Source organism: Crocodylus porosus, unplaced genomic scaffold, assembly GCF_001723895.1.
Source record: "Crocodylus porosus isolate Cpor-Errol unplaced genomic scaffold, CroPor_comp1, whole genome shotgun sequence".
Lineage (NCBI taxonomy): Eukaryota > Metazoa > Chordata > Crocodylia > Crocodylidae > Crocodylus > Crocodylus porosus.
The window spans coordinates 12,364,253-12,373,585 of record NW_017728909.1 but is presented as its reverse complement, the minus strand read 5'-3'; the positions used below and the strand labels follow the sequence as shown (position 1 = coordinate 12,373,585).

Here is a 9,333-nt window from a genome sequence, read left to right as displayed (position 1 = left end):
ACCCAACTTCCCATCAATCACTAGGTCGCTGATTAGGTCGTCCCCCGTAGCCAGTACCAGGTCAAGCAGTGCTTTGCCTCTCGTTGGCCTATAGACTTCTTGAGTCAGGTAGAGGTCATCCACGCACGAGAGAAAGCTTTTATAATAATCTCTGGAAGCAAAAGCTGTCTCGTACGTGCCTGGTTGTCCACATGTTGGGCACAGCTGTTGCTGTCATGTAGATGTGTTCCCAGAGCACCTTAAGACCGGGAGGCAAAGCAGAGCTGAAGTGACTTGCCCCAAGGCCACACAATATTTCAGGGATAGAGCAAGGAATAGAAACCAGGTCTCCTGAGTCCCACCGCAGGGCCCGATCCACCAGGCCATACAGCTACCCTTTAGTTCCTAGTCTTCTTCTTTTCATGCAATGGCTTTCGAATCTCTTCTCAGCTGGAAGCCCCCTCCCCTTACCCCTTTATTGCTTTCCACTGGGCCTGTTTTTGGCCCTTTCTCCATAGGAGCTCACATATAACAGAAGGCCTCAGACAACAGAGGGAGGTGAGGTCTAGGCTGGAGAAGGGGTTGATGTGCTCCAGTGCCCACGCTGCTTGGGGGCCCATGCTGCCAGGTATTGTTTCCTTGTGTCTGTCATCCACTGCTGAGCAAGAGCCACTTGGAGAAATGTTTGACGGTTCATAACAAACCGCAGTGCTAGCTGCTGCCTTCCTCTGCTTCAGGGGAAAGAAGTTTTGAAGATGAAATGAATGGCAATTTCTCTGTTCTAATGAGCTTTGCTTTGGTAAATGCTAAGACAATGTTTATTATAGTGCCTGCTTTTGTAATTAGGGGGAAACGAACGGCATTCAGCATTTATTTGTGAAGAGATTGCTCTCTCTGGAGAGACAAGGGATCGGTAAATTGGATTATAGATGGAGATACTGTCCTCGCTCTCCTCCCTCCAACTCAGACCCATGGGGATGGGGCTTGCCAGCATGTTGCAGCTCACTGGCTTGTGCCCGCGTCAGTACAGAGGGGATGTGGTACAGAACGATAATTAATTTCTGCTGGGCAGATGCATCAGAAATGCAATGCAGTAAGTTTGCAGCCTCCTCTTTTGAGAGCGGTGGTGGATTCTGCATCTCCCAAGTCTTCAAATCAAGACTTAGGTGTCTTTCTGGAAGACAGAAAAGCATCTGTTCGATTAGAGGGGTTCTAGGCAGGAATAAGTAGATGCAAATTTATTTTTTTTTGTGGGGTTTTTGTGATCTAATTAATAGGAGCACAGGGCTCCCAGAGTCCAGCCTCCTGCTGCCGGAGGTAACCAGTGGAGTTACTCCACATTTACACTGGCATAAGGATAGATGCTGCCCTGCGCTAACCCAGCTGGTTCAGTCTTAGCAGAGCTACAGATTTGTCACTCATCCAGTTATGAAGCCAGTCGAACTCAGGTTTGTGCTACCCAGCAAAGAACGGTGCAGTTATTTAGCAAAACAAAAGCAGAGCAGAGCTCTTACATGTTGGCGAGGAGAGGGCAGAGGGCCAATCCGGGCCCCCTTGATCTCTGTAAACCCTGCTGCACTGACGTAAATCAGAAATAACTGAATCAATGGCGTTAAGCTGGATTTGAATCGGAGTAGCTAAAAGTTAGAGCTAACGCGCTGTGCCCTTTTGCTTCTGGAGTGTGGTATGGATTATGAATGGAACGGTAGCGGGGAAATAAAGGGATGCATTGCAAAAAGGTGAGATTATTGTTATATGCCTGTTCTTGTGCTTGCAGGGATCTCAGTGTTGACGCTGGCCTGACTCATGCCCAGTTCCAGGTTAGGACAGTTCCTCAACCCTATCAGCATTACCTAGCTACACCTAGAATGCACCATTTCCCTAGGAACACATCCTCAGCGCAGATGGTGAGTGAAATGCTTTTGCTGGGAAATGTTTTGTGCATTGTCTACTAGAAGGAAGCCAAAATAAAGGCTGCTATCTTTCCATCACCTGTCTTCCAAGAGTCCTACTTATCTCTGTCCGTGGGAGGGAGTCTGTCTGAAAAGATAATGTTGCGTTGTTATACTCATGGGGTAGGAAACGTTACAAGGAAGGATGCGTACTAGCTGAAGATGGGTTTGGTCTGTTATCTCTAATGGAGCTACATCACTTTACACCAGCTGATAAGCTGGCCTACACGTTCTAGACAGAATGGGAAAGATCCGGCTCATGCTATTAGGCATCGAAGCAAATTCAGCTCTCAGGTGAACGAATGTCAATCCAGGTTAACTCTGCTGAAGTGGATGTTGTTACTGCAGATCCCCCCTTGTTTTAACTGAGAGCACACTTTGAGTCACTGATCTTTATTCGTATTTCCACTACTTGCATGCCGTAAAAGAGCCTTACAGGGGATTTAAATGTAATTTAACCAATTTATAGGGCCGTAAATAGGACTCCTCATACATAAGAATCGGGTCCACTGACCCTCTTTTCACTCAGAAGGATCCTTGACCGCCTCTTCCTGTTTTCATTTAAATGGGCACCTGAGTAAACTGGGGGTTTTCACAAAGCATCACTGCAAACGGTTAAAACTCAACAAAAAAAATCCCAACTCACTCTTCACTATTGACACAGTTTCCCCTGAGGTCAAATATAATTATTTCAGACATTTCCCTCCAAATTTTTGCATTTAAAAAAAAAGAGCATTTGCCTTTGGACGTGTTCTGATTTTTGCAACTGTAGGGGAGAGGCCCGACACTACATTGGTATAGGGGTCATTTCAAGAGGAAAGCTCAAACTGGGTGCGTTGACATAAGCCATTAACATGAAGCAATAAACCACAAAGCTTATTGCTCCTCAGTTAATTGCTCCTGGGAAAGCTCCCGGGTGTGCAGTTTACACGTGCGCCCAGAGTGCAGCACATTGAACCAGGCTGAAGCAGCCCTGGCTGGCAGGGGTCCGGGGGGTCATCCTGCCAGCCTGGAGCTGGTCCAGCCAGGCTCGAGGTGGTGTGGCGGGGCTGGCTGGGGCACGAGGGTGCTTCTGAGCTAGCCCCAGCCAGTCCTGTCAGTCTCTGCACGTGTGCTGCTGTGCACAAAACACCTCCACAGCAGAGTAAGCCTTGTATTTCCAAGTCCTAGCCTGCTGTGGAATATATTAGTTTCAGGCACCCTTATCAGGGCACGGGCAGACATCGAGACATTTATTGCAGTTAATCAGTCAACTGCACAAAAACCATCTTGTGTAGACACACCCACTGAGATGCTAATGGGATTTGGGTGTCCACAATCCTCTGAGCAGTTTTGGAAATGTCAGCATTGCCTCTCAACTTTTTGTACTTTAGTCAGCCTGGTCCATGAACAAAGCCTGGTCACTTCATTGACGGGTTTGCTCCCATTCGGAGAACACTGGATTCTGGGTTGACCCACATAAGCATTGCTAACCCACGGCAGTTTTATGGCAAGTCTGACAACCTTTGGTGCTTTTCTTAAAGCCCTCAGGTCCTGGAGTCAGGTGAACATGTGAGAATCTTAGCTTTCCTTAAAAAAAAGGCAACTCTCTACACTTTGTGGTTGCAGAGAAATTGAAAAATGACTCAAAAGTTTCAGAAACACTTAGAAGATCAGAGAAAAAACAAGGAGAACCATAAATGTATTTCTGAAAAAAAAAGCCTCCTATTTCTTAAGTCAGTCTGGCAATGTCTGAAGCCTTTGAGTTGGCAACGCTGCAGAGACCACAGACACACTATTACAAATAATTGAACTGAAATAAAAATAACTATGATTCATATTTATTAATAGGACTTATTAAAGTCCTATTATTTCTTTGTTTTTAGAGAAATCTTCATTTTGGAGGCTAAAAGCTAGTTATTAGGCTGCCCTTTAAGTTTTGTACTTTTTAAAAAATGGTTTTATTTGAAGTCAAGGCAGTCAGAGGAGCAGAGGTGCTGAGATGATTTTTCTTCCCTATCCTGCACAGGTTGTCCATGAAATCAGAAACTACCCTTATCCTCAGCTTCAGCTACTTGCTCTTCAGGGACTAAATCCGAACAGGCACACATCTGCCGTGAGGGAGAGCTATGAAGTACGTACCTTCTGACTTAAGTGGTTGTTAACCCCAGGAACCTGCAAATGTTGTAATGTAAATTGTTACAGCTCCTCTCTGGAGCACAGCTGGGCTGCAGCAGAGTACCAGGGCCGTGCGGGATAAGGCCCGAGTGCTACACGCGTGCAGTTGTAGTTGGAGCTGAAGTCCATTTGAAGTCTATGGAAAGATGCCTAATGTCATCAGCGGGTTTAGGATCAGACTTGTGGGTGTTGGCCCACGAGAGCTGCTTCCCCACAGACAGCAGGCAGGAGTTATAGCTTATCGGGCATGTTTTCATGCAGCCGGTGTTGCAACGTCCACCGTTGTGCTGCTGGGCGGTGGTGTGAATCTAGGAAAGGCCTTGTGCCCTATTAGAAAAGCTATTTTAATTATTAATTTGGAATAATGAGGTCTCGCTCCCAGACATCAGAAACGGTCCCACTGCGCTGCTCTCCATCCATGCTGTCCAACGGCCATGGAAAGCAATGAGCGGCGATCCACCGTGACAGGAGCACTGGAGAGGGGCCTGGTTAATGCCTGTTTGTGCGGTGATGGTTGCAGCCAACCTCTTAGTTGGAGGGCAGCCTAGCACCCGGGTCTTTGGGCTCCCAGACAGGTGCCTTAATCACTTAGCCACTGGGATGAACACTTAGGAGCGCTGCTCTTGTCCCCCCCCCGGCTTTTTCCCTGATTTACAGCCCTACCTCCCATCTTGTGGGTGCCGCCTCTTGCCCGAGAGGCTGGTTGGTGTCGGCGAGATGGGTGCGTGACTGGCTGGTGCTTTGTGTTTCAGGAGCTGCTGCAGCTGGAGGACAGACTGGGCAGCGTGAGCCGGGGAGCTGTGCAGAACACCATCGAGAGGTTCACCTTCCCACACAAGTACAAAAAGGTGAGGGCTGGACCGCCAGCGTCTCCAGGCGGCTCCTCAAGCAGTCCTGGCTCACCCTGCCTCAGGAAGACAGTGCAGCAGCTAGAGACATGGGGCCACCCTTGTTAGATAGGACAGTGTGCATGTGACAGGGTAGACTGGAGCCCAGAGCTTCAAATCCAAACATCCCCAGATTTGGGGAGGAATTTAAAATCCAGAGGCCACCTCTCATTTGGAGGATGATAACACACAGCGGCAAGCCTAGGCTAACAGGCCAGGGTGGTCTGATGGTGGCTTTCTGACTTCTAGGCTCAAATCTGCAAGCCAGATTTTCCCGCTCGGCCAATGCAGCTTTCTCTCAGCATGACCCGTGCACATGCTTGCAACAGCACTCGTTTTTATTCAAGTATTAGTACCCACAAGTTAAACCCAAAAAGTTATGCGGTGTGCAAACCATGTACAAACCCACTCCCATGAGTCCAAGCTCCATTCCTGGAGTGCAGGGGGAAGCTTGTACTCTCCTGTCCGTGAAAGATAACTCTCTTCCTCGACTTCTTTTCGTGAAACCTGGTCGCCTCACTTTACACTGGTGTGAGAGGAGGGCATATGATTTTGAATGCTGAACTGGATTTATGCCACCCTCACTCAGGAAAGGGAAAGTTTCTAAACCTAGAAGCTGAGGCAAACCGTTGGGAAAAAAATCCTGGACCAATTTGTGCCCTTGCTGACCGTGGGCTCTATTAAACACCCTTTCTCTTCCTATAGATCTGTACAGTGTCTAGCATCAGGGGCACGGGGCTGTCAGCCCTGTCACGTTAGCGATAGCAATTGCGACTCTGGGAGAATGGAGGTGGCGAGGTGTTTTTTAAGTGAGGCATCGGGTCATGTGCAGTTCGCTCCGGGGGATTCTGAGCTCTCCTGTAAAGACGATTGCAGTTATGAAGTCTGCAAGAAAAAAACCCCACAACCCTAGAAATTCAGGCACACATATGCAGGTGCCTACAGGGACAAATGATGCCTGGATTAGATAAGGCGGTGTTTATGGAAGCCAGTAGGAATCACGGTGTACCTGAGGTTTGAATCCAGCCCCTTGCACATAATTACAGGTCCCAAAATGCTCAAGAGACTGCGGAGACTTAATAATCATTGTGACATTAATCACAGGACTCGGGAGGAAATGGCTTCCTGGCTTCTCTGCTGACATTTATTCTCTCTGCCTCTCCTCTCCCGGTACATTTTGACAGTCAGAACATTAATAGGACCTGGCATCCTTCCCTCTGTAGGTTTTTGGCTGGGCAGACTTCCCTGACCTGGTGGGTCTATTCAGTTGACAATGAAGCGCTTATTATTCGCGTTCCTCCAACTCAGGAGGCTTTCGAGAGCATTAGAGAGTCGTCAGCTCTCCTTTTGTAATTAAATTATGTCTTTAACCTTGTCACAGAGAAGACCACAGGAAGGCAAAGCTGAGAAGGAGGACGGGGAGGAGTCGGATACCGATGAAAAATGCACAATCTGTCTGTCTATGCTTGAAGATGGAGAAGATGTGAGGTATAATCATTCCCACTGAGAGCTCCGGCTCTCCCCCTCTGCCTCTCTCCATTCATTTTCTGCTTGGTTTGTATTTTATTTATTGGAAATCATTCACCGCTGCGTGGGTCTGCTTCCAAGACAGGGCTGTCAAAGCTCCTGTTCTGGTGAACTCTCTGAGCATGCAGGGTGCAGTTTGTCTGCAGAAAGCTCAGCTTGATTAGGACTGTCTCAAAACGCACTTTATAAAGTGTGGATAAAGAGTGCAGCGGGGTGGGAGGCTGGGGGCAAAGGGTTGTTTTTCCCTCAGCAGCGGCCTCTGGTTTCTGTCTTCTTGTCTAAGGTCCCTCAGCGCTGAAGACTTTAGCACAGAGGAACATTTGTGCAGCGTTCGGTTATGTTGCTGGATGCCAAAATTCAGAACAAAATAGGTTTCTGAGTTGGAGGCAGGTCTCTGATTTGGGGCTGGTTTGTGTATAAGGATTGAAGTCGACCCATTCTGACGGGAGTGGCCATGGGAAGACCTGAGGTTCAAGTTCAGGGGGTCGGGTCTAGGGTTTTGCTTCAGGTTCTTTCTTAGTCCAGCTTTGAGGCCGCTGTGCCCAAGTGCACAGGATGAGAGCTAGGGTTTCAAACTGCGCGCCTGAAATTCAAGGTTGGGTTACGACCCTTTTTTGGCCATTTGGCTCTGTTTGCTAGTGACCTCTCATTCATTAAGTTCTAGCTGCCGCTGCAGACAGGCGGCTGAGGAGCACGACCCAAGCTGTAACAAGATGACTCCGGCCAACCTTTCTCACTGAGGTCCTGTCTTGTATCACAGCAAAAGCAATGCTATCAGTGTTCACTTAAGTGGGACTGGAGCCAAGGTTCAGACACACAGTGTAATGACTGAGGAGGTCGGGCCCATAGCCCTTCTCCTAGCAGTTTTATACCCATGTGTGAAGAGCACGAGCTTTGGTGGGTTTACTCAGCTGGTGGGAGCCAGGAGTCCGGGCTCTGACAGGCTAGCCCTTTGTGGCTTTGGGACAGTGATGCCAAACTAAGGTTTGGTGTTGTTTTAATGGCAGTTTTGCAGTGAGTTTAGCTTATGGATTTGTATAGGCCGGTTTGGAGAGGCATGGTCCTGCCTTGAGTAGAGGGCTGGACTAGATGACCTCTGGAGGTCCCTTCCAGCCCCGCTTCTGTATAATCATATGCTTTAGCTGCAGGCCTTGCTGGGGAGGCCAGTACAAGTGGAGCTCAGGACAGGATTGTGTCTCATCTGCGAGGAGATACTTTGACTAGGAACATACAACTGGAAGAGGCCTCCTGGGTCATGGAGTCCAGCACCTGCTATTTCAAGCACCTGTATCATAGCATCCTTTTCTTAAACTGAGTGAGCCCACTCCTGAAACTGCTTTGGTGGTTTCCCCATTTGGGAGGCTATTCCTTTTTCCCCTGCTTTTCAGCCTTCCTTTATTCCCAGCCAGTTTATACTGATTTGCCCTTGACAAGGGGGTAGCTTGCTTCCTTGGGTGAATCCAGATCAGGCTATGCGCCACCGTGGGCGCTCAGCTCTGCCTCCTCCCTTTCTCTTGCCTTGTCTTTTGGGATGACTTTGAACCCTCAGCAAGCTCACGGAGGAAGACATCCCAGTGATCCACCATAGATTAGCTCAGGCAAGGAGCCTTGGCCCTTCACTCCTTTTTTTTTTGGCTCCATTTTCTCTTTATTTATGTTGACTGGGTGGTTGTGAAGTACACTGAAGTGCACAGAGCTGACTGTCCTCACAAAGACGGTGTAAGATGTCAGCTGCATTCAGGCAGATCGGGATGGACAAATTTAACTATACTGAACTGCAAAAAATAGAGAGGCCAGCATGTCGGCAGTGAGGGTAATTAGCTATGGGAACGCCATATCCTGAGAGGCAGTGGATTATTCTGTCCCTCGATGTCTTTAAATCCAGCCTGGCTGCCTTTCGGCAGAGATGTAATTGCTCAAATAGAAGCTGTGGATATGATACAAGAGCCACTGGCTGAGATGCAATGGTCTGTGCTATGCCTGACGTCAGATCAGACAATCATCACGGTCCCTTCTCACCTTCAAATCCACGAATCTGTGAAATACGCTGAGCGCAGCATGCGCGACTCTCTCGTCCCTGCCTGTAGGTTACTGGGTCAGTGTCTACGTCTCCCTCGAGGTTTTTCTCGTTGCCTTTTTTTTCCCTTCCAGCCTCCTTGAAGTGCATCCGTGCATGGCCCTAACAGGCGTGTGATTCTTCTCTTGCAGGCGTTTACCCTGTATGCATCTCTTTCACCAAGTGTGTGTGGATCAGTGGCTAGCCACCAGCAAGAAGTGCCCAATCTGCAGAGTGGACATTGAAACACAGCTTGGCTCCGACAGCTGAAAGAACCAGCTGGATGCACCATTTTCCTTACCAGGTCGTACGGCCATAAACCCTTGCAGCAAAATTTTGCCTTCTGAGCCATTTGATTTAGAGGAGAAGTCTGCAAGCACATTAGCGAGGAGGAGGAGGAGGAGTTGGTGGTACAAAATCTAGGGGTAGGAGAGTATCCTAACAGCCATATTGGCCCAATGCATGGGAGCTGGCATTCCCAGAGCTTGAAGGCCCTGTGCTGCAGAAGATTTAGTATTGAACATGAAGGAACTAGTTTGTGGTAGTCTGGCTTGTCAATCCTGCATCTCATGAGGATTGTATATATACCTCTTGACTAAGTAGAAACATGTTAGGGGTTCTTTAGCTATTTCTATGGATGGCAGCTGGAGCATGTTAGCTTAAGAAATGTTGTGTTTGATGCCCTAGTCATCTTGTGGTGGACATGTCGCTGTTAACCTAATTTGCACCAAATATTTTTTCATAGATTCCTTATTTTGGTGCCTGATTAAAGCAT

At 48.2% G+C, this 9,333-nt stretch overlaps 1 protein-coding gene across 1 annotated transcript in view; it reads left to right on the top strand.

Moving 5' to 3' along the window:
• Positions 1-9,333, top strand: part of RNF165 (ring finger protein 165) — a gene marked incomplete at its 5' end in the record, with an annotated part of 18,921 nt that extends 9,588 nt beyond the window's left edge. The window contains 5 exons of the mRNA XM_019531811.1: positions 1,757-1,886; positions 3,940-4,044; positions 4,841-4,936; positions 6,357-6,463; positions 8,711-9,333. Of these exons, the coding sequence (XP_019387356.1) occupies positions 1,757-1,886; positions 3,940-4,044; positions 4,841-4,936; positions 6,357-6,463; positions 8,711-8,828 (556 nt within the window). The remainder of the gene's footprint in view (positions 1-1,756; positions 1,887-3,939; positions 4,045-4,840; positions 4,937-6,356; positions 6,464-8,710) is intronic.